At 35.5% G+C, this 25,164-nt stretch overlaps 2 protein-coding genes and 1 pseudogene across 2 annotated transcripts; all 3 read left to right on the top strand.

Moving 5' to 3' along the window:
- Positions 1-467: 467 nt before the first annotated feature.
- Positions 468-1,907, top strand: LOC145582340 (polygalacturonase inhibitor 1-like). Its single transcript, XM_081639346.1, has one exon. It carries the CDS (start codon positions 544-546, stop codon positions 1,705-1,707), a length of 1,164 nt encoding a protein of 387 aa, XP_081495472.1. The 5' UTR covers positions 468-543; the 3' UTR covers positions 1,708-1,907.
- Positions 1,908-5,781: 3,874 nt separating this feature from the next.
- Positions 5,782-6,479, top strand: LOC145581278 (uncharacterized; annotated as a pseudogene).
- A 15,671-nt stretch (positions 6,480-22,150) lies between these two features.
- LOC145582339 (leucine-rich repeat protein FLOR 1-like) lies at positions 22,151-23,120 on the top strand. Its single transcript, XM_081639345.1, has one exon. The coding sequence runs from the start codon at positions 22,210-22,212 to the stop codon at positions 22,933-22,935; it is 726 nt and encodes a 241-aa protein (XP_081495471.1). The 5' UTR covers positions 22,151-22,209; the 3' UTR covers positions 22,936-23,120.
- Positions 23,121-25,164: the final 2,044 nt, after the last annotated feature.

The following is a 25,164-nucleotide window of genomic DNA, read 5'->3' as shown; positions in this document are numbered from 1 at the left end:
GTTGCTTCCTTGGGTCATTACATGCAAATCCATCAAGATATAGATCTCTTTTTAGATAGTAATTTTTTTTTTTTTTATTTTTTATTAATTCTATTAAGTTAAGGGTTAGTTTTAAGAGAAGAATTTCCTAACTTCTGTGTATCTTTCCTTTAAAAAAAATATGGAGATATTATTGAGTGGGGTGAATTTCTTTTGGTACATGCATCAATAATAATGCTCTTAAAATTGTTATAGGGCCTATAGGCAGGATATTCTTGACCAAAACACCAATATGATTATCATTATTATGCCTCGGGCCGCCGCCTGAAATCCCACTTATCTACATTCATCAACTTGCAAATAAGTGCATGTATTATTGTTATGCAACTATATGCTACATACCTCTCCATTATTGGATTCAATTTGATGCAATGCTTCATATTGACATATATAGTATCTGCTTATATAGCGACTCCTTTTGCATCTAATCTTGTACCTAACTTATATATTGCACCAATCACAGTTTGTATTTATTACATAAGAAAATAAGTAGCCCATTTAAACATGCATGCTCCTACATTAAAATGCTCTCTTCTCTTATTTACTTGCACTTTCTTACTCTTTCTTTCATCCTCGAACCTAGTTTCCTCGGCCAACGTGTGTAATTCACATGATAAAAACACCCTCCTTGAGATCAAACACCATTTTCACAATGCCTCTGTGTTCGCCACCTGGGATCCTGACACTGATTGTTGTACCAATTGGACTGAGATCCAATGTGATGCACACGGCCGTGTTACTATGCTTGCAGTTAGCATTGCCGATGATGTTATAGGTGAGATCCCACCTGCCATAGGAGAGCTCCCATACCTCCAATTCCTTTCTTTTGGGAGCTTTCCCCACGTCTCTGGTCCTATACCTCCAAGTTTAGGGAAGTTAAAGACCCTTCAACACCTTGACCTTAACGGGAACAACCTAAGTGGCCCAATTCCGGATTTCCTTAGCCAACTTCAACACCTAGAGTACCTTGATCTTGGATCCAACAATCTTATAGGCCAAATTCCTTCTTCACTTAGCAAACTACACAAGCTTAAGCTAGTCTCCCTTGCCTCAAACCACCTATCTGGTCACATCCCAGCCTTCTTTGGCTATATGAAAAACTTAAGTGAACTTTACCTCCTCGACAATAAGCTTACTGGCCCTATCCCACCTTCCCTCTCTCAACTCCCCAACCTATTCGCGATCAACCTTGGCCTAAACCAGCTCACCGGCTCCATCCCTGCCTCCTTCGGCTCCTTCAAAACCCCTGTAATAAATTACTTTTCCATATACTACAACAATTTATCCGGACCAATCCCAAGGTCATTTGGGAATGCTAACATCATCGAGCTAAATCTCTACCACAACAAGTTCACAGGAGACGCCTCGTTTTTGTTTTCTAGGGACAAGACAGCGTTAACCACCCTAGACATTGATCATAATCTCTTTAGCTTCAACTTCTCTAAGGTTGATCTTCCACAAAATTTGGCACATCTCGACGTAAGCCATAACAAAATTTATGGATCTCTTCCAAAACGACTAGGCCAATTGCCGTTAAAGAGTATAGACGTGAGCTTCAACCAGCTTTGTGGGCAGATACCAACTGGTAGGCGGTTAAAACAATTCAAACCAGCCATGTTTTCAAATAACAAGTGCTTGTGCGGTCCACCATTAGCGCCATGCAATTAGTACGCTTTTGATGGATCATTCCCATCATGGCCTATGTATTTTTAATAACATAATGCGCTATAGTGTATGAGCAATTGAGCATAACTATAGTAAATGAATTGAAGTGTTGCATATATTTTGTTTTTTTTAAAAGAAAATTGTTGCATATTTATCTTAAAGTTTTTGTTACATGTCAATGAAAAATTTGTCAATTATTACTCTTTTTTTTTTGTTATTTTCACTTACTCGTTTTGTCCCAAAATAATTGATACAGTCAAATTTGACACACATGAAAATGCTTTAGTATTACTACATAATGCAAGTGAGTAGAGCCAAAAAAAAAAAAAAAAAAGATATGAGAATACTAATTACACCATCTATTCCAAAATAAATTATCATGAATAAATATGACACACATGTCAATGCACTACTAGTCTGACCTAATTAGGGGTGTTAAATTTTCTAGCCGAGCCCGAATAGTGTTAGGCTCGACTTGAGCTCGTTTCTCACAAAGGGGGCTTGAGATCGAGCTCTAAGCTCTTCGAGCTTAAGAAACTTAGGCTCAGCTCGAGCTCAAGACTCTAACCCAAGTTCAGCTAGGCCAAGCTCGGCTCAAGCTTGAAGTTTTTTAGTTTATTTATGCTTGGCTCAAGCTCGAGTTTTAGCTCGACTTCAACCTCCTAGAACTGGCTTCTTGCCATAGTTGAGTAGACAATGATGACCGCTTATCGAAGATGAGTAGATGACGGCGAGCACTGATCAAAGGTGAGTAGACGACGGTGAGCACTAGTCGACAATGAGAAGACAATGGTAAGCACTAATCGATGGTGAGTAGATGATGATGAACACTAATCGACGAAGGAAGTTTGCTATGAGAGAAGGTGAAATTGTGCTTGTTTGAGTGTTTGACGGGAATGGGATGACGACTGTGCGTGAGATTGGTGTGGAGTGTGGACTATGGAGCAGTGAAGTTGTGGAGCTTTAGTTAGGGTTAAAACAAACTATGAGCTGTAAACCACAACAGTAAATTCTAAACCTCACTAACAATCTTTTACTCCGTACTTCATATTAGTGTAAAACTTTAAAGAAATTATTAAAAAAAATATATTTATATATTTAAAATTTGTATTTTTAATATATATATTTTAATTGAGCTTGTCTCGTTAAACCGAGCTTTAACCAAATCGAGCTCGAATAGTTCACGAATAGCTCAGTCTCATTATCACCCTAGTCTGATCTGACCTTTATTATATAAATAATAAATTATTAGTAAAAATATTAAAAAGTTTTTGTTATGAGACTTTATATTAATAATTATTTAATAACATAATTCATGACAAATTTTATTTTAAATATGTTATTATATACTATGATAAAAGTAAGTCTATGAATAATTAAAAAAAAAAATTCAACATTTCAATTATGTTGGAGTTGAGGGAATAGCAAACTTTTCTCTTTCTAAATTATCATCTCTTACTTGTGCTACCATCTGTGAATTACCTAAGCGTGAGCGGGTATGAAAGTGCTTATGAACTACAGTACAATTTGAGGTATAGAACAAAACAATTTCTTGCTTTAAGCTAAATTTGTTTTATTTATTTGAAAAGATAAACAAAGGTTATACACTTGAGCAAGAATTTCTATTTTACAAACCCTTGGTAGTAAATTATCTTGGATACATAATCTGGGGGTAAATTGCCCACCGTATGGCTTATTATAACATGTGGGTACGTAGAACCGTAGAAGACTATCTTTTAATAAAGTACGTTATCTTATATATATGCAGTCAATCAGTTATGCGCATGCAAGTGGACGTCTAAGGATAAGTGGACTGGCGGCGGCTTCTAGAGGGATTATTATTCAAGGTAGGTTTACTGTCTCATTAATGTGTTATAGCATAACTATAGTCATATTGCTGTTCTTATCAATACAATATAACTTGCCTAAAACAATTTTTATTATTAAGGAAAATTTGACAAAAAAAAATCTTTTAAATACACTATTTTGTGAAAATAAAAACCTTTTAAAAGTTTTATCGTTAAAAAAAAAATCCGAATTTAAAATTTTTGTTTAGAAACCTAGCGCCACTAATTTTTTTTAATTAACATCTAATTTCTTCTAATCACCTTCTAACGCTCACTTAACCATTTGATAATTGGATTAATTTATAAATAAATAAAAAATAAAATAAATACCCCCACTACCCCACCATGGCAGCAGCTCCCTCCCCCTGCTGAGCCACCAGAATCGCTACCTCTATCCCACAAAAACCATCCCAGCCACACCTTACCACTAGCTAGCCTACTCCCGTCGTCAACACCCACAACAAAACCGCCCCACTCAGATTACTCACTCGCTGGAGAAACCTCGCGACGCCATGTAGCTTTACTCTATTGGAAATTCTCCGGCTTGCGACTGTAACGTATCACATCAATGGCGGATATGGCGGTGGAAGGAGGAGAGAGAAATTCGAAGTTAGGATTGATAAATTACGGTATTTATGAGATAATTTAGTGAAATGAGAGGGAGAAGTCATTGATGATGACCTAGATTGAGGAGAGAGAAAGATGAAGATGGGATTTTTTTGGAGGAAATTGATGAAGAAGAAAAGAGAGGGTAAGGGGATAAGGGAGGGGGTAGCCGGCGGTGAGGGACCTAGGTGGCGGCTCAGTTGGTGGTGGGGGCTACTGCCATGGGAGGGGGAAATGGAGTGGGGTGGCTATTGGTGGTTAGAGTTGTGGTTTTTATTCATTTATTTATTTATTAACTAATTTAATTATCAAATGATTAAGTGAAGATTAGAAAGTTATTAGAAGAAATTAGATGTTAACTAAGTGAATTAGAGGTAATTGTTTGTTTTCAACAAAAAAAAATTTACAATCTGAATTTCTTTTGCTAAAATGCTAAAAATCGAGTTTTTTATAACAAAAAAAGCTTTGAAAAGGTTTTTTTTTCGTAAAATGGTGCTTTTAAAAGATTTTTTTTGACAAATTTTCCTATTTTTATTAGCATCGTGCCATCGTTATTGTTGAATTCACTTCTTATAGTACGTGGGTTTTCGGTTAATATAGGATGAACTCCATCCTAAATATATGGTAATTAAATTGCATTATCAAATTTATGGGAATTTCCTAATATTATTATAATTATATCTCAATTTGAGTCAAAATTAAGCTCGCTACTTGATATTGGGATCAATTAATTCAATTTTATGACAAGTTATTTATATTTAATACATTAGCAAGCCGCAGCCATACACTGTAAAATCTCACATTAATACCTAAAGTTTGATTTGATACAAGAATATAATTGCTTATATTTCTTGGTATTTTGGTACCAAACTAAAATTATGAAATTTTTATGGTACACCTAGTGCACCATGTGTACGGTGCACCCAGAAAGAACATTAGCCACATTTTAAAGAACATGGGCGGAAAAACAAATATTATAGACATTTATAAAGAATGCGAGCATAATATATTATTTGAGTTTGAATTATATGTTCTTTACATTATACAGTATGTTTTTTAATGTATGTACATTAAAAAAATGTTAAATTCAACTCAAAATCACAAATTGAACAAAACACATCAAAGAAAACCCAGAAAAATCAAAAGAACAATCGTTTAAACAATCAAATCAGCAAGAAAAAAAAATCCCAACAAAAACACCCCAAATTCACTACAAAATTAAAATTCAAACAAAACCCATTAAAAATCCAAAACAATAAATAAAAAAATTCTCACTTAATTCGGTTTAGGGGAAGAATCATCCAATTGAGCGTCACCGGAAGGTGAAACAGCCCCATCAACATCACCATCACCATCGTGGCCTACAATTCTAAAATCCCCTCTCCTATATGCATTTTGACCGTTTCTATCTAATATCAACATCACATTAAAGTTTGACCGTTTGTATCTAATATCCTACAAACGGTGGCATTTTAGAAGTGTAGGCATCACCGGAAGATGAAATACCCAAACGGCCAAACTTACCCAACTCCTTATTGTTTATGTTTAACTTAATTATCATTCAAAATGCCTACACTTCTAAAATCCCCTCTCCTATATTTACACTTCCTTCTTTCACCTTACCTTCACTACCGCAACTGACTTTCCACCATGCAACCCCCAAGACAAGAACGTCCTACTAAACATCCGTGATCATTTCAGCGGCCCTAATGGCCGCCTCTCCGACTAGAGAAACGACACATACTGTTATTCAGAATGGAATTTTGTGTCATGCGGTATGAGCGGCCATGCATACGGTCACATCAACACCGTCAGGCTTAGCCGATCCCGGGGCCTTTCAGGCACTATACCTTAAGACATTGGTGATCTGCTTTAACTCGGCTTTTTAATTATAGCAGATAACATCAACATTACAAAGACTATCCCAAAGTCCCTAGGCAAGCTAAAAAATCTCAACCACGTCGAACTCGACATGAATAGCTGAACCAGGCTGATCCCTGATGAGTTTTTTAAGTTAAAGAAGCTCAAAGAAATCAATCTCTCTGAAAACCAACTAACAATGCTGATCACACCTTCTGTTACTTCATTGTCGTCTCTTTCGTATTTTAACGTCTCTCACAATAAGGTTTCCGGTTCCATACTGCTGATGCCAAAGAGCTTGAAGAGCGTAGATGTGAGTTACAACCAGCTTTGCGGCCCCATTCCAAGTGGTTTGAAGGGGTTCGGACGAGCACGCTTTGAACATAATAAGTGCCTTGCGGTCTTCCTTTGGCCGCTGGATGCAAAAAAATGTATACGTTGTTGTTATTGATATTTTTTTAACACAACTGTAGGGAATATTTCAAGCATCCCACACTTGAGCCCCACTATGATCATACACTTAAGTATGGTGGCGTCCAAAGGGAAGGAAGTTAGAGCAAAAGAGTCGCCAACAAGTTTTAGAAACTTATAAACCGTTCATAGGGTGAAGGTTACACCCCTTCACGATCCATGAGATCGCTAACTCCATAGTGGTATGGAACAATGACTGGATATTCGGGGATGAAGGTACAAATTCAACCTAAAAGAGATTGAACCTGCCCTAAAAATAGGCCTTTACTTTATTCTTCTCATATTCATGTGCGCTTTCTGACTAGCATACAAACAATATATTAATCCTAAACCTGTTTAATCTATGTTGGTTGAATATTAATGCACAAACAAGACTATTATTGGGGATCACTTGAATTAAAATCACATTAGCCTAAATCAAATTATTAATTATCTTATTAAGTGTGATTTCAAGTACAAATTCCCTTTAAACTTGCAAGGGAGGGCGTGATCAAGAAAAAACAATAATATATCAAGCAACATAATAATAATTAACACAAGAAACATCATCATCATAATATTCTCAATCCCATCAAAGCATAATAATATTAGCAAGATCCTAGGCATGATACTTACATGATTAATAACAAATCCTAGCATGTCACTAAACAATAAAGATCAAAGTTTTAACCTTAACATGACACTAACATGATAAAAGAAATAGGAAGCAATCTAAGCATGGTACTATAAAGCAATAGATAACATCCTAACATGATTAGGAATTAATATAATTTAAGCATGTTTTCTATAAAAATATAGCAATAAAACAACTTACTTTGTTTCCTCGTATCTCTTTCTATCAAAACAATACACACGTTAGTAACTTCAAGGAAAATATTAAATGGTAAATCTAATCAAAGAATTGAAATAAGATTTGCGACCAAACCCTCATAAATTATCAACCTTTCACGTCTAGGGCGAAGGCAACTTCGAGCTTGATTAGGTGTGTCTAAGACTCGTGAATACGGTAATGTGTTTGTAAAAAGGCTAGGCTAGAAAAAGGGAGAAAGAATAAGCTATTGCTTAAGAGACAGAGATGGTGAGTGTTGATGATTGAAAACAGGGAAATACGACCCTATTTATAAGAAAAATAGTCCGTAAACGATTAGAAAAAGACCGAATCCAATCTGAAATAAAACTACTTCTGTCGTGGCGTGACAGGGTCCAACGTGGCACGACAGCTTTGTCGTGGCGCGACAGCTTCATCGCGGCGCGAGGTTCTGTCGTTTCGCGATGGTTCACGCGTTAGCCCAAAGCCGTACAGAGTTCTTAATCTAATTAAAGTTGAATAATTAACGTCCGTACTTATTTTTTAAAATCAGATTTAATTCTTTTAAAACACTTGTTTTATTCCAAATAAAATTCTTTATTTTCTAAAAATATAATTATTAATCCTAGTTCTGCTAGAACTTAAACGAACCTTCTAGATTATTCTAGAAGATTAAATTCAATCTTAATGACTTTAGGAATAATAATTAACGGGACCTCCACTAGATCATTGGGCCGTATATAAAACTTATTTCTGCCCTAACTTAGTATTTTGGTCATAACTTCCTCATTATTCATCGGAATTGGGCTTATAATATATCATTGGAAAGATCTTTTCGAACCCAATCCAACTACACCCTTATTGGACCCTTGTCATGAACCAAACTAAATTGAACCAGACATTTTCATAAATAGAGTAAATTTTCAAAAACAGAAAGAAGTATTTTTATATTAAAACAACCGCATCACAAGGCGTTTCACACTTTCACTTCGTTTGATAATCAATGACGTGAAAGGTATTCATCACTGGGTTTGGTTTTTAGGGGAGACACAATTAGGTGTCTACAGAAGCCCCCACTTTGACTGAGTTTGGAGAAACGCATGTTTCGAAAATAAAAGTCAAAGTAGCGATAGGGACGGAGAATGATTCAGAACGTTCTACGATCCTAAATCATTCTTGTAACACCGATACTTGCAAACTAGCGTTATTTAAATAGATAAAAGAGTTAAGAAACGCGTATCTTGCACCGTCGAGTACACGTCTCTAGGGTAACCGTTTTTGTTGCTGCATGCTGTTGTGACGACCTTCCTCAAGCTAGGGGATATTTTCCGTTGTGATAGTCTTCCACATCTTAGGGAACACCATCGAAGATTGCTCCGCTTGTCTCAACCTTCTGCCGTTTTGTGACTATCTTCCACATCCTAGGGAATACGATCGAAGATAACTCCGCTTGTAGTCATCTTCCGATTTTTTTGACAATTTCCCTCATCTCAGTAAAAACTGTCGAAGATAACTCTACTTGTAGCCATCTTCAGTTTTTATAACGATCTTTCTCATCCTAGGGGACATCATCGAAGATAACTCTGCTTGTAGCCATCTTCAGTTGTTTGTGACAACTCTCCACATCCTAGGGAACGTCGTCGAAGACCATTCTGCTTGTAACGATCCTCAATTTTGTTGTGACAATCTTCCACATCCTAGGGAACCTCGTCTATCATTGCTTCTACATCACGAGCTATTTTTTTGAATCATGGTGACAACCTTCACAATCATAGCAAATGTCGTCGAAGACCGCCTCATCACGAACCGTTCTTCTTAAATCTGGGTGACAAATTCCACAATCTTAGCAAAAGCTATCGAAGATCGCCCATCTCGTGCTATCTTCTTAAACCAAATGACAACCTCCACAATCTTAGCAAAAGCCATCGAAAATCGCCCATCTCGTGCCATCTTCTCAAATCAAATGATAACCTCCTCAACTATAACGAAAGCTATCGAAGATCTCCCATCTCGTGCATCTTCTCAAATCAAATGATAACCTCCTCAATCATAGTGAAAGCTATCGAAGACCGCTTCATCTTAAAACGTCTTTCTCAAATCCAAGCGAGAGACACTTTAACCTTAAAGCCCCCCTGTCAAAGACTTCTTCATCTTGAGTCTTCAAATTTTTCTTGTCCCTATTCTTAGCAGTAATTGACGTTTCTAGCTTTGGAAAGAACCTTATCTTAAGATTCTTCGATCTTCAAGTCCATTTCTATAGAAATCTTCCATCCTAGGGATTCTTTATGACTATGATCAATCACTACTCAAATGCTCTGAATCAATTTTCAAATCTTCTTCTTTTGATCGTCATCAGGCCAATCATCAATCAAATGTAATCGGGCCAATCACTACTCTGATATCTATCAATTGCTCAAATGCTATCAAAAGGCTCAAACGGATTAGTCACGGACCGACCAATCCAAGTCGTGAGACCATCAAAGACTGACGCGGGCGAATAAGAGCCATCGCGCAGCGACAGGTCTATCACGCCGCGACAGGTTTGTCGCGATACGTCATAGTGTATTCTGTTGCATCAGGGTGCATTGTGCTACGTTGTGCTCGAATCCAAGTCAGGGCTTTTTTCTGCTCGTTCATTTGCGCTTAATGTACCTGCAGCTATATTTTCGGCTATAGGACTTTGCTCATGTTTATAATTATCTTAAGGTTGACCCAAAGCTTGGCGTTATTCATTGTGTGAACTCGACTCAATGTGTTTTGACTTCATCATGACTCAAAGTGTAAGACTCTACTCGACACGACATGACTTAGTGTACATGACTCATGTGTGCATTGCATTGTGATGTGCTTGACTCAAAATGCAGAAAAGCAAAAAAATTTCGTCATTTTGTGGAGGGTACCGACTTTCTCCTAAAAAAGAAAGACGCGAAAAGGAAGAAGTGAAGTGTTTGAGTGTTTGTGGTGCATGTTGAATGAGTTTAGTTAAATGTATGTGCTGATGTTGTATCTCATGGTGCAAGGATTGTAGCATCCTAGGCTATATCAATTGTTGACTCGGTGATGAAAGTATTTAGATAACTTAGGCACGGAGGCTAAGCTCTTCATACTTTGTGATGCAATGATGTTTATGAATGATGAGTGATTTTGATATGATAAGGCATGAATGCTTCAACGTTGCGTCAAGATTTCATGACAAAGGGTTTCTAAAGGTAGGATTATTTGGTCATGTATCTGTGATGTGTATGAAAGTGACATTAAAGCTCGGCCGCAAGGGCTAAGTGTGCGGAAAAGTATTTGAGAAGAGTCAAATAATGGTGACTCTTAGGATAGGTAAGCTAATGATGTGGGGATCAAGCCCCCAAGTCTAGCTCTAAGAGGATAGGGATGAACATTGGAGATCCCTTGATATGATCATGTATGAATGTGAATGTGAATGAATGCATTTTTATTACGGCTGCACCCCAATGTGAGGTTGCCTAAGTATCTGATAGGAATCAGGCCGAACGTAGCTCTAGCCGAACCTCGCACAAGTGTGTGTATACCTCAAAGAGATCTTTTAAGAGTTGTAACGTGGTTAGGCTACAGGTTGAAGAAGAAGGGGATAAAGACTCAAGACCCTAGATAAGCCCCCAAGGTGTGCAACCTTGCTTTTGTAATCTTTATATTTTATGTTTGAGGTTTCCTCACTTTTAAGCTATTTTTTGTTTTTTTTTTTTTTGCATTTACTATATTTTTTTTTTTTTGCTTTCTTTTTTTTTATTTGAATCTTTTTTTGATAAGTTTGGGAAATCCCGATCATGCGGTCTGTCACTCACTTGGCATTCATGTTTCTTAGGCACGATACCCAGCACTCGATAAGAGACGCAATACGAGACGTGTTCATACCAAAGCATATTCATATCAAAGACATTAAAACACTTGCCCTTTTGCACACTTTTATATTTTTATTGCTTTTTGCTATTTTAATCTTTTGAAATCACTCAAGCTTTTGAAATTGCATAAATTGCACACCATCCCGTCCCAAGGTTAGGTAGATGTGGGTTGAAGAAAGAAAGGTTTATCGTGAGACGAGGCTCAAAGTGTTTTATTAAGAAAGGATTTATATGTGAAGGGTGAAGATGATACGATATGGCTACAAGGGGTGCCTCAAATCATTAGTATACCTTGTGCTTAGTCCAACGGTTTTTTTTTTATTTTTAATACAATGATCATATGCAAGGAAAGAAATGCTCATTTTATTAAGAGGGAAAAAGAAAAATTCTACAAAATAAATCTAAGGAAAACAAAAGGAGTCTATTCTAGACTTATTGGGGAAAGGAGGAATAAAAATGAAAAAAAAAAAGGTCATGACATCTTGTCGTTGTAGCCCGCCTTGTGTCTTGTGCTTTATCATCACTCGGTCTTCTTACCAGCTAGAGGTATGGGAAGTTTGTTATTATCAATCAAATATTGGATGGCCTCTTTTAGCTTCCAATAGCTCTCAGTAGTATGACCCCTACCTTGGTAAAACTTGTAGTGTGTGTCTGGGTTCCAATTAGGCAACCTCTTTTCAAGTGCGGGATCTTGAATAGGTCCAATGGGAGTAATGAGTCCCTTGGCATGGAGTCGATCGAAAGCGGTATCATAGCTCATCCTAATAGGGGTGAAGTATTTCCTTAGTTGCTTTTTAGGTCCTTAATTATCCATGGCTAAGACTTCATTGAGGTCAAAGGTACTAACATTGTTACTAGAGTGGGTGTTTTCGGAAGAAGAAGGATTGTCGTTCTTCTTTCCTATCCAGCCACTGTTGGAGTTGTTAGCAGCTTTTTGCTTTGCAAGGTCGTCTTCAATGTTAATTCTTATGTCATAGACGACCTTGAAAGTATTCAAGTTACTTTGATATTTGAGATGCTTTGAGCACTTTTCTTGAAGGTTTTATATGAACATCCTTACAGATTCTTTCTCAGTGGGCACCTAAACCATTTTAGCGGAAGTTTCTCTCCACTTATTAAAGAAAGAAGTGAATCCTTCATTTTCTTTTTGCTTCAACATCTCAAGTTCTCTATGGTCAGTTTCGACTTGAGCGTTGCATTTGTATCAATCCATGAAAGCGTTTATTATGCCATCCCAAGAAGAGGTTTTCTCTTTTTCAAGGAAAAAGAACCATTGTTGACAAACGGTTTTTAGAGATAGTAAGAACAAAGAGTGAAAAACCTTCCTATCAATCCCCTTAATGTTCATTATAGTTTCAAAGCTCTTAAGTGGAAGTAGGGGTTGTCGGTTGGCTTGAACCTAGGGATGTCATTGGCATTGAAATTCTGCAAAAGAAGTTCCTTGTCCACTGAGACCCCTTGTGAGCTAATCCTCTGGAACTTATAGTCATTGGAGAGCTTGCTCAAGCTTTCTTCCATTCGCTCCATCTGTTGTTGTTTTGCTGGGTCATTGACTTGAAGAGCAATGGTCTTGTAGACACCCAAATGTGTCTCCCCAAAACCAAACCCAGTGATGAATACCTTTCACGTCATTTGATTATCGAACGAGGTGAAGGTGTGAAAAGTTTAGTGATGTGGATGTTTTTTTATTAAAATATCTCTCTTTCTGTTTTTGAAAACATTTCTTTTCTTATACTTTATTTATGAAAATATTCAGTCCAGTTTAGTTTGGTCCATGATAAGGGTCCAATAATAGTGTAGTTGGATCAGGCTCGAAAAGAGCTTTCCAACGATATATTATGAGCCCAATTCCGATGAATAATGAAGAAGTTATGGATTGAATTAAATTGGGCTCGAAATGAATTTTATATGCAGCCCAATGATCTAGAGGAGGGCCTATTAATTATTATTCCTAAAGTTATTAGGATTGATTTTAATCTTCTAGAATATTTAGAAGGTTCTTTTTAAATTCTAATAGTATTAGGATTGATAATTATATTTTAAAGAGTTTTACTTGGAATAAAATAAGCGTTTTATGTTAAACACGGAATTTGCTGCTTAATCATATTAAGAAAAGGATTCCGCGTACAGACGCGTTTTATCTTTTAATTAGCGCCAAACGATAGAGTCTGTCGCCTGGCGCTGATGTCTGTCGCCAGGCGACAGATGCCAGTTTTATTCCGAGTAGGACTTGATTTGTTTCCGGACTATTTTTCTATAAATAGGGGTCGTATCTCCCTGTTTTCTATCATCAATAATCAATAATTCACAAACATCTCTATTCTCTCTCTAAAACTAAAAGCTTTTTCTCTCTCTTCTTTTTCTAAACCTTCCCTCTTACAAAATTCCACATTCACGAGTTCTAGATACACCTAGCCAAGTTCGAAGTTGCTTTCGCCCTAGACGTGAAAGGTTGATAATTTCTGAGGGTTTGGTCCCAAATCTCTATTTCAATTATTTAATTTAATTGTTTGATTTATTATTTTCCTTGAAGTTACTAACGCGTGTATTTTGTTATTAGAAAGAGATACGAGGCATCGAAGTAAGTAATTTAAATGTTATTTTGATATAGAAATCATGCTTTGATTCCTAGTATCATATTAGGATGTCTTTATGATTCCTAGTATCATGTTTAGGGTAATAACTAATATTTCTAGTATCATGCATGTTTCTATGATGCTTCCTATTCTTTCCTTATATCATGTTGGTATCATGTTAGAGGTAAAGCTTTGATCTATAATGCTTAGTGACATGCTAGGATTTATTATTAATCTTGTTAGTATCATGCCTAGGATCTTGCTATTATTATTATTCTTTATTGAGATTATTATGATTGATGATGATTGTTATTGTTATTGTTGCTTGATATATATTGTTGTTATTGCTTGATCACGCCCTCTCTTGCAGGATTAAAGGGAATTTGTACTTGTAATCACACTTAATAAGATAATTAATAATCTTGTTTAGGTTAATATGATTATAATTCAAGTGATCGCCAATAATAGTTTTGTTTGTGTATTAATATTCAACCAACATAAATTAAACAGGTTAGGGTTAATCTAAAGGTTGTATGTTAGTCAGAAAGCGCACATGAATACGAGAAGAATAAAGTAGAGGCCTATTTTTAGGGCAGGTTCAATCTCTTTTAGGTTGGATTTGTACCTTCATCCCCGAATATCCAGTCATGGTTCTAGACCTATAGAGTTAGCAATCTCATGGATCGTGAAGGGGTGTAACCTTCACCCTGTGAACAGTTTACAAGTTCCTAAAACTTATTGGCGACTTTTTACTCTAGCTTTCTTACCTTTGGACGCCACCATGCTTAAGTGTATGATCACAATGGGGTTCAAGCGTGGGATGCTTGAAATATTCCCTACAGGTCTTCATCATCTCAGTTAGATTGTTCATGTTTTGCCTTAACTCATCAACTTCTTGTTGGGAAGTCATTAGTACGAACTTTTTCCTGTGTCTGATGGGCTTATCGAAGAGTAGAACTTGAACGAAGTTGTTATCCTTGATTAAGCGCCCTTCTCTTCTTGACCAAGTACTGCGGAAAAGGAAGTCATGGATATTTATTGTTAATTGTTTGACTCAAACTCGATTCAACATGCATAGATGGAGAAAGATCATGGAAGAATGAGGGGAATGATATGTATAGAGAAAGCATGTGGAGAGTGGAAAGACGATGTAGATAGAGAGATATGGAAGAATTCAGAAATAGAGTAGACCCCCAATTCAAATGACGGAAAGAACGACTCATGCATGAACCTAAGACATGGTCATGGTAACATATACATGAAGTGTGTGCTAAGACTAGTGAGTGTATGTGACATGTTAAGACTTGTGTCATGACCATGTGGCTAGACTATGTGACTAGACTCGAACAAAGACTAAGTTAAGACCTCATGTATATACACTAAACCGGATAGGTTGTAGTATTTTAGTCATAACTTTTGATCTGTGACTCTGATTGGGACGAAACCAACGTCTAATTAAAGATAAAACTAGGGGCTATAGATCCATAGGCTGTACGACTCGTAACTATTCTTAGAACTCCGTCTATGACCAAAATAAGTTGACGCTTGTGCAGTATACGGGAATAAAAATCCGGGTTGACTCAAAGGAACTATGACTCGGTTTTAGACATATTTATTGGTTCAAATTAATTAAGCAAAGTCCTTTATTCATTAGTTAGCTTATTTAGACTTAAACACAAGTCAAACAAACGGTTAGTGTAAACACATGTAGGTTATGCACAAGCAAGAGATACACAAATAGTCAAGTAAGCACAATATGATGCAATGAGTTTGCAACATAACCATGACTCTTGTTCTCTAAAGTTCAAGGATAAGGGTTAGTCAAAGAGGGTCCATGGTTATGAATTCAGATGCATCGTGTGGAAGCCTTTTCTTTGGAAGGGTTGGCGCGTATGTATGAGACCCCGCAAGTTAAAATTGCTTCCATGGTTTGGTGAATTCACAAACTCGGATGTACCCGTCGTTGCAATGAGCGTTCGATTGGGTAGATGGAGCGTGAATTCCCAGAGGGTTATAGCCATATGTAGAACATATATGGGTTCAGAAAAGTGAGAAAAACTCAATCAGGAAGTAAAATCGAGCAAACAATACTAGAACTGGTCAAAGTAAGAAGGTAGATTTCTGGCTCGGTATTGGAAGAACTTAGCGCGAGACAACAAGGACCGTCGCGAGACGATGACCCTGTCGCCACGCGACATTGCTGTTGCATAGCGACAGTGCCATTGCACTGTGACAGGCACTGTTTTCTCTACGCCAGTTCCTACATGCCTTGGCAGCTTTATGTTCTTAGAATTTTCCAGTTTTTTGTAGCGTTATTTCGATTCTAGTTGTGAAATATATTTCCCAAATTTCCTACGTGTAAAAGCCTATGTTTTTTACGCATTACTGATGGTCTATCCAATGCGGACCTTTTTATGCTTATGCCAATAATGTCAGTCAAAATTACGCACATGAATACTTAGAACTTTTCAAGTCTCATCCACTCATTCTAAATTATTGCCAAAATAAATTTTAGGAATTAAAATAGAAATCCTCCCCAGTGGAGTCGCCAAAAACTATAGGGAATATTTTAAGCATCCCACACTTGAGCTCCACTATGATCATACACTTAAGTATGGTGGTGTCCAATGAGAAGAAAGCTAGAGCAAAAGAGTCGCCAACAAGTTTTAGGAACTAGTAAACCGTTCACAGGGTGAAGGTTACACCCCTTCACGATCCATGAGATCGCTAACTCCATAGTGGTCTGGAACCATGACTGGATATTCGAGGATGAAGGTACAAATTCAACTTAAAAGAGATTGAACCTACCCTAAAAATAGGCTTTTACTTTATTCTTCTCATATTCATGTGCGCTTTCTGACTAACATACAAACAATATATTAATCCTAAACCTGTTTAATCTATGTTGGTTGAATTTAATGCACAAACAAGACTATTATTGGCGATCACTTGAATTAAAATCACATTAGCCTAAATCAAATTATTAATTATCTTATTAAGCGTTATTTCAGGTACATATTCTCTTTAAACTTGCAAGAGAAGACGTGATCAAGCAATAAAAATAATATATCAAGTAACATAATAATAATTAACATAACAAATCATCATCGTCATCATAATATTCTCAATCTCATCAAAGCATAATAATATTAGCAAGATCCTAGGAATGATACTAACATGATTAATAACAAATCCTAGCGTGTCACTAAAAAATAAAGATCAAACCTTTAGCCCTAACATAACACTAACATGATAAAAGAAATAGGAAGTAACCTAAGCATGATACTATAAAGCAGTAAATAACATTCTAACATGATACTAGGATTTAATATAATTTAAGCATGCTTTTTATAAAAATATAGCAATAAAACAACTTAATTAGTTGCCTCGTATCTCCTTGTATCAAAACAATACACACGTTGATAACTTCAAGGAAAATATTAAACGGTAAATCTAAACAAAGAATTGAAATTAGATTTGGGACCAAACCCTCATAAATTATCAACCTTTCACGTCTGGGGCGAAAGCAACTTCGAGCTTGGTTAGGTGTGTCTAAGACTCGTGAATGCGGTATTGTGTTCGTAAAAGGGCTAGGCTAGAAAGAAGGAGGAAGAATAAGCTATTGCTTAAGAGAGGGATAGTGATTGTTGATGATTGAAAACAGGGAAATACGACCCTATTTATAAGAAAAATAGTCCGAAAATGATCAAAAAAAGACCGAATCCAATCTGGAATAAAACTACTTCTGTTGAGGCGCGACAGGGTCTAGCGCGGCGCGACAGCTTCATCGCGGCGTGAGGTTCTGTCGTTTCGCGATGGTTCACGCGTTAGCCCTAAGCCATACAGAGTCCTTAATCTAATTAAATTAGACTAATTAACATTCGTACTTTTCTTTTAAAATCAGATTTAATTCTTTTAAAAACACTTGTTTTATTCCGAATAAAATTCTTTATTTTTTAAAAATATAATTATTAATCCTAATTCCGCTAGAACTTAAAAGAACCTTCTAGATTATTCTAGAAGATTAAAGTCAATCTTAATGACTTTAGGAATAATAATTAATGGGCCCTCCACTAGATCATTGGGCCGTTTATAAAACATGTTTCGGGCCCAACTTAGTATTTTGGCCATAACTTCCTCATTATTCATCGGAATTGGGCTTATAATATATCGTTGGAAAACTCTTTTCGAACCCAATCCAACTACACCATTATTGGAACCTTATCATGGAACAAACTAAATTGGAATAGACATTTTCATAAATAGAGTACATTTTCGAAAACAGAAAGAAGTATTTTTATATTAAAACAACCGTACACAAGACTTTTCACACTTTCACTTCGTTCGATAATCAATGACGTGAAAGGTATTCATCACTTGGTTTGGTTTTTTTGGGAGACACAATTAGGTGTCTACAACAACAGAAGAAAAAATGTATATAGATAGGGCTATGCCCTATAAAATTACAACCTATAGTTCAAACCTTCAGAAAAGTCTAAAATAGAAGCATGAACTAAGTAAACCAAAGTAGAAAAAGTAAAGTTTTTAGACAACAGATGAAAATAGATACAACCCACAAATAAGAAATCTAGATGACTAGGACTAAGTAGCTGACGGGCTACCAAGAGCAGAGAGATCTGCTTCAAAAGCTGCAACAGCACTAGTTGGGATGACATAATGAGGCTTATGACCAAGATGCATATCCATAGCATGTTGACCTAGATAGTGAGCTAACTGATTACAATCTCTAGGAATATGATTGAAAATGATAACCATGTCCCTATTCAATAGCAACCTTCCTATGTCGATGATCACATCAGCAAGTTCATGGTGAGAGTAATCAGCTTCCTTATCCATCAGAGCATTTATAGCCTTTGCATCAGTTTCGACTTCCATACACTGAATGGGAAAAGCTTTTGCATAATTTAATCCCTACTTCAAAGCATAAAGCTCAGTTGCTAAAGCACAAGGGGCATTGTATTTGCTAGAGTACCCAAAGTACCAGGTCCCTTTCTCAGTTTTGAAGACTCCTCCACCTCCACCTTTAGTAATGCTCTTCCAAGCTCCATCTGTGTTATGCTTCAGGAAGCTAGGCCTTGGTGGTTTCCAACTAGATGAAGTTGAAGAAATTAAAGCACCAAGATCCCCAACCTTTTCCTTACCCTTTGAACTACCCTGTAAAACAAATGTGTTGATTTGGTAATCTAAAATGAATCTGTTAAACAAAGAGTTGCAATTATAGACTTCTTTTTTGAAAATGATTCCATTTCTGAGTTTCCAAATTTGTCATATTCCCATAAGAAAAGTGCATCTCCATTTCTGAGATTGTTTAAAATTGAAAGTTAGCCAATCCTCCTAATTGTAATTCATAAAAGAAGAATAATCAAAAGAGGGAGGAGGCTTAAGCTTTACTAGGATCATCTTCCACAGGATAATAGAAGAGTAACAATCTCAAAAAAGGTGAATGAAATTTTCCGAGTTTGAATTGCATCTTGAACAAATGGAATCAAAATTAGGGTACTTTGTAGCTAGAAGGGAAACAGTAGGGATGATAGAGAGGATGCAATTCCACACAAAAACTTTGTATTTGAAAGGAACCTCAAGTTTCCAGAAAATTTTCCAATTGAAATCAAAACTTTGTTATAGATAAATAGTTCGTATTGGAGTAATAGAATAATTAATTTAGAAGTGAGCTTTTACTATATTTGAAAATTCTAATATAGTCTTATAACTTTTGACTATCATAATTTTTTAAAAATGGGCGATTGAGTTTATTTATTTTTAATCAGTAATTTTAATTAAAAATTATTTTTTTAATTATTTTATATATATACTTTTTTATTTTCAAAACTTTGAAAATATTAAAAAATTGTAGAAGATAAAAATATATTTACAATAATTTTTAATTAAAGATAAATTAAAATATAAATAATCCCAACTGAACATTTTTAAAAATTGTGGCAGTCAAAAGTCATAAAACTACATTAGAATTATCTTTTACTATATACTACAACTGAAATATACCCCAACTCTTTGGATTTAAGAATAATCCAAAGTTTATCCAATTATATTGAAGTTACTTTTAATATTTTTAACTAAATTGAGTACTTTTTACTGGAATTTTATATATAATATATTTTCTCTGTTTTTTTTTACTCGACATGTTTCTTTTATCACGCTTGTCAATAATAAAAAAGCGATCAATAACTTTAATTATCCATAATTATAATAGTACTTATTGAGATGAATTTAAAAAGATCTACAAATATATTTTTCCTTACATATTATTCACAAAAGATGGTCAAAGAAAGGATGATGAATAGTATTAAAGTCAAAGCAAATCAAGTAATTGTATTTGGTTGTAATTTTAAGTCATGTCCAAAAATAAGACAAACAAACTACTGTAGTACCGGCTTATGCCATTCTTTTATAAACAAAGTTAGATGTGTGTTGTTCTTCCATTAATACCGCCCATACACGGCTAGAAGTCTAGAACTAGGTGTTGATCATGTTGTACTCGTACCTTAATAGTTTTCCAAAAGATTGATAACTAAAGAAAATATAGTACTCGTACCTTAAAAGTTTTCCAAAAAATTGATAACTAAAGAAAATATAGAGGACCATCCAATTCGTAGCCTAGCCTGTCATGATAATTTTGATAATATGCATGGCCCATAGTCCCATACTAGTATTCATTGTGCTACTTAGACGGCGGGTCATTCCCATAGCATTGGTAACATTGTGAAATAGGGGGTGCCCTAGCACAGTAGCAGCCTCCCAAGTCCCAACCCACAAACCACCCCCCTCAGAGCAAGATTATTAAAGAAGATACTTATATCTAGGGTGTACATAAACAGGACCGGACCTGAAAATCAATCGGAACCGCACCTGATTCGGATCTGTAAATTCAGGTCCGGTCTCAGTTCTTGAAATTCAAGGATTCTGAGTTTGGTCCGAATCAGGTATAAAACCGGGGTTTTCAGGTCCAGACCTGAAACCCGGTAAAATTGTGCTTTTTTTATAAAAAAAGCTTTTTTCTTTTCAAAAATCAAAACAGGTCCAAATTATGCAGCACGTCTAAAAATCATCATAACAGGTCCAAATACAAGTCCAATAGGTTATTTATTAAAAAAAACGAAAAAATCACAAAACAGGTCCAAACCCGGACGGGACCTGTTGCATCAGGTTTGACCCGGAACCGAACTTGTTAAATCAGGTCCGGTCTCCAGTCCTCAAAATTCTTTTATTCAAGTCCCGATCCCAACAGGTCCGGTCCGATTTTGGATCGGGGTACAGCCCTACTTATATCCTCTCTTTTACTCTCTCTCCTAATCTCCTATTGACACATCATATTATCTTTCATCTACATCATTTCCCACTATATCCTTTTTCTATTTCTATATGTTTTACACATCAAAGAGGATCCTTTCTCCTAGTTTAAATACCCCTACTTCAAGTTAATTATAACACAATGACAATAATTAACTAACAATGACAATAACAAATCCTAGCATTGACAATAATGAAAACAGATGTCATCTACTATCGTTAATAAATACAAAACACAGACAGTAATTAAAAAACAATGACAATAAATGGGAAAAAAATATTATAGTAATTAACCCTAACATTGACAATAATAAAAATGGATGTCTCGTTAATTAATACAATATAGTGATAGTAATAAAAACAATGACAATAAGTGAAAAAAAAAATTAACAGTAGTAAACCCTAACATTTACGATAATAATAAAAATTACAGTTACTCTTAAAGATTCTTCATGATACCCATATAGCATAAATAAGCAAATTGTTTCATTGAAGGAGAAGGCTAAAAAAAATATTAAAATATGAGTTTTGACCCACTCAACATTCCTCTCCCAAACATTTAACATCCTCTTCACAAAGAAAATATATTGCATTCCTCTTGAAAGTAGTATCCTCTCTTACATTTTTACATCAAAGAGGATACTACTTTGAAGGAAAGAGAGTGAAGGAAGGATGATATATCTTCCCCACTTTCAAAAGAGCGTTATTTTGCAAATGAGAAATGTTTTCGGTGAACGTAACATTTATGTGGTAAACCGTTAATAACATAATAGTGGACCATATAATCGAGAACTTAAGGGCATACGAGGTGTCAAAAGCACATCCGATTTGAAAAATATTAGATTCAAATTTGGACTCACGTGAACATAATAATTTAGTATGACTTAACTTTAAAAATTGACCCGATCCGATCCAACCATATCAGATCTGATCCGATCATCCGAATTGACACCCGACACACCATATCTTATTCAAATCTTGGATATTAATATAATCTACTGTATTTTGTAAGGTCCACCCATAGAATAAATCCAAACTCGACAAGATATTATGCTTCTATAAATAACCCCTTTAAAATCATAATTCTATACCCAAATTTACTTAACTCCTTACTGTTTAAGCCAATTATCATCACAATGCCGACGCTTCTAAAACTCTCTCTCATATATTTCACTCTCCTCTTCTCTTACCTCACCTTCACTACCGCCACCGACTTTCCACCATGCAACGACCAGGACAAGGCCGTCCTCCTAAAAGTCCGCGATCATTTCGGCGGCCCTAACGGCCGCCTCTCGGACTGGGAAAACGACACCGACTGTTGTTCAGAATGGAGTTTCGTGGGGTGTGGCACGAGCGGCCGTGCATACGGCCGCATCGATACTGTCACATTCAGCCGCTCATGGGGCCTTTCAGGCACCATACCTTCAGACTTCGGTGATCTGCCTTACCTTGGCTTTTTTATTCTAGCAGATAACATTAACGTCACGGGAACTATCCCCAAGTCCTTTGGCAAGCTCAAGAATCTCTACCATATCGAACTCGACATGAATAGCTTAACCGGGCCTATCCCCAATGAGCTGTTCAAGTTGAAGAAGCTCAAGGAAGTCGATCTCTCCGCTAACCAACTATCGGGTCCGATCCCACCATCTGTTACTTCATTGTCGTCTCTCTCGCAGTTTAATGTCTCCCACAATAAGCTTTCCGGTTCCATACCGCCGATGCCGAAAAGCTTGAAGAGTGTTGATGTGAGTTATAACCAGCTTTGCGGCCCCATTCCTAGTAGTTTGAAGGGGTTCAAGCGAGCTAATTTTGAGCATAATAAGTGCCTTTGCGGTCCACCTTTGGCTGCTAGATGCAAATAAATGGATTATTAATTTATTATAGTTGGAGTGAAAATTTTAATTTTGGTGAAAAATAAGCTTCCGTTTAGACTGTATTTGCTAAAAATTGGGCCGTTTTAGCAAGGATATAACAAGTACTCGGTTGTGGGCTTTTATTATTTAAAATAGACTTCAAGTCTAGAAGTAAGATTAATTTTGTATCTCAATTTATGCCATTTTGATTCCTTTGTTTGATCCACATAATCGCTCTTAAGAGTCCTAACTTTCGTGGTATTATCTTCTGAATTATGTAGTATATTAAATTATTCAAGCCTCGGATCAATATATTTATCATTTCTTATTGTTTAGATCACAAGTGTCAAAATCATATTTGACCCGACCCAATCTCTCAAAATAAATCCGAATTATTTTAAATTCCGATTCGGATAAATATAATAATTTTTTGAAAAAGATTCGATCTAACCCAGTTTTACTAAACTCAACTCGGTCATCCCAATTGACACCGCTAATTTAAATCATCATTTTGTCTTGTAAACCTTTGTCTGATTATTTTTTAGGCCATAATAACAATCACAGAGAGGTTTCACACAAGCCCAAGTAATAAACCTATGTCTTCTTATTTTTGAGGCATAATAACAATCATAGATAGGTTTCACACAAGGACAAGTAATAAACCAATGTCTAATTAATTTTTAGGCTATAATAACAATCATAGAGTGGTTTCACATAAGGACAAGTTAGACAATTGAACATGTACACATATACTTAATACTTACTCCCTTCGTGTTTAAATAAATCAAATATTTTAACTTTTACGGAGTTTTAAAAAGGTTAATTAAATTTATTAAAATAATAAGTTGTGGGTATAGGTTTGAGGAGAGAAAAGAAAGAGAATATTATTAAAATTAAATAGAGAGAATATTATTAAAAAGTAGAGAGAAGTTACTAAAAAAACGAAATATTTTATTTATTTAAACATGATCGAAAAAGGAAAATGTTGTATTTATTTAAATACGGAGAGAGTACATAGTATGTTAGACAAGTAGTCTTATTGACATAGGTTGCATTGCAGCTATAACTTACAGTCTTACATCAACATGGTCCCAAAACCGAAGAAAATTATTTGCTGAAGTTGAAAATTAATGAAGTTGTTTCATATTTGTAATGATTTTATTTGATTTTGATTTTTCGTTTATTATAAAGAAAACAAATGTGATTTTATTTGATTTTGATTTTAAAAAATTTATTAAAAAAGTGATTGTATTTGATTTTTAGTTTTGATTCATGCATGCAATTGTTAGTAAAGATATTGTTGATTGTTGATTGTTGATTGTTGATTAAGACTCAAGAAGTAGATGTAACATGATAGATCAGTTCAGAAATGTGGCGAAACTGGATTAGGATAAGGTAGCAACTACGAGGCTACGAGTAACAAAGTGGCAAATGAGTCAAGATTGCTGGCTTCTGCTGCCCTCGTTAACATAATTCTATGGGGCCAACTAAAGTGAAAGGCCAAACCATCCGCTTTTGACGACCTGTCTTGCCTTTGCTTTTCCCATTTAAACGTACAATTTATTGACACTCCTTGCTAAGAGTGGCAAAATCCAATATTTAAGTTTGTTTTCCCAAGTAAAACAAATTTGGATACACTTTCCCTCTAAAAGTAGCTAAATTGCTCCTTTTGTAATTTTTATGAGGAAATTTTAAAAGTTTTGACAATAAATTCTCATCAAATTATAAAAACTTCTTGTAATAAATTCACGTAGATACTTTTGTTGGTTTGATTTTAATGTTTATTTTCTTAATTTCAACTTTTTATACTACGTAATTTTTATGTACTCCTTCAATTTTTTAATTGTTACACTTATCAAATGCAACTGTTTTTCTCATGCAAGTACGTATTACACTTTCAGTTTTGGTAAACAACTTTTTCGTCTTTTCTTTTTTACAAAGGAATTTTTAAAAATTGCAACGTTTGATATTTTGCACTATTCACACAGGGATTTCTTAGCCTCGAGCTACTAGAGCCCTTATTGCCTCTAGTAATTGGATGTTTATGTTGGTATTTTATAACGCTTTTTTTGATATACCAACAATACCCATTTTAATATCAACTAACTCAATATTAATATTTGAGATGAAATTTTGATGACGTTTAAAATAAGATTATTTTTACTTTTTTTTTATTAATGACTTTTTACTGGTATTAGTTATCACAACTCTACTACTTATATATCAACCTAATTTAAC

Source organism: Chenopodium album, chromosome 15 (assembly GCF_948465745.1).
Source record: "Chenopodium album chromosome 15, dcCheAlbu1.1, whole genome shotgun sequence".
Taxonomy (NCBI): domain Eukaryota; kingdom Viridiplantae; phylum Streptophyta; class Magnoliopsida; order Caryophyllales; family Amaranthaceae; genus Chenopodium; species Chenopodium album.
Note: the sequence above shows the minus strand (reverse complement) of the source record. Positions and strands in the feature narration are given on the sequence as shown.

What these genes read in the sequence shown, in the direction of transcription:
- LOC145582340 (XM_081639346.1), top strand. Translation starts at nt 544, where the DNA reads ATGCATGCTCCTACATTAAAATGCTCTCTTCTCTTATTTACTTGCACT.
- LOC145582339 (XM_081639345.1), top strand. Translation starts at nt 22,210, where the DNA reads ATGCCGACGCTTCTAAAACTCTCTCTCATATATTTCACTCTCCTCTTC.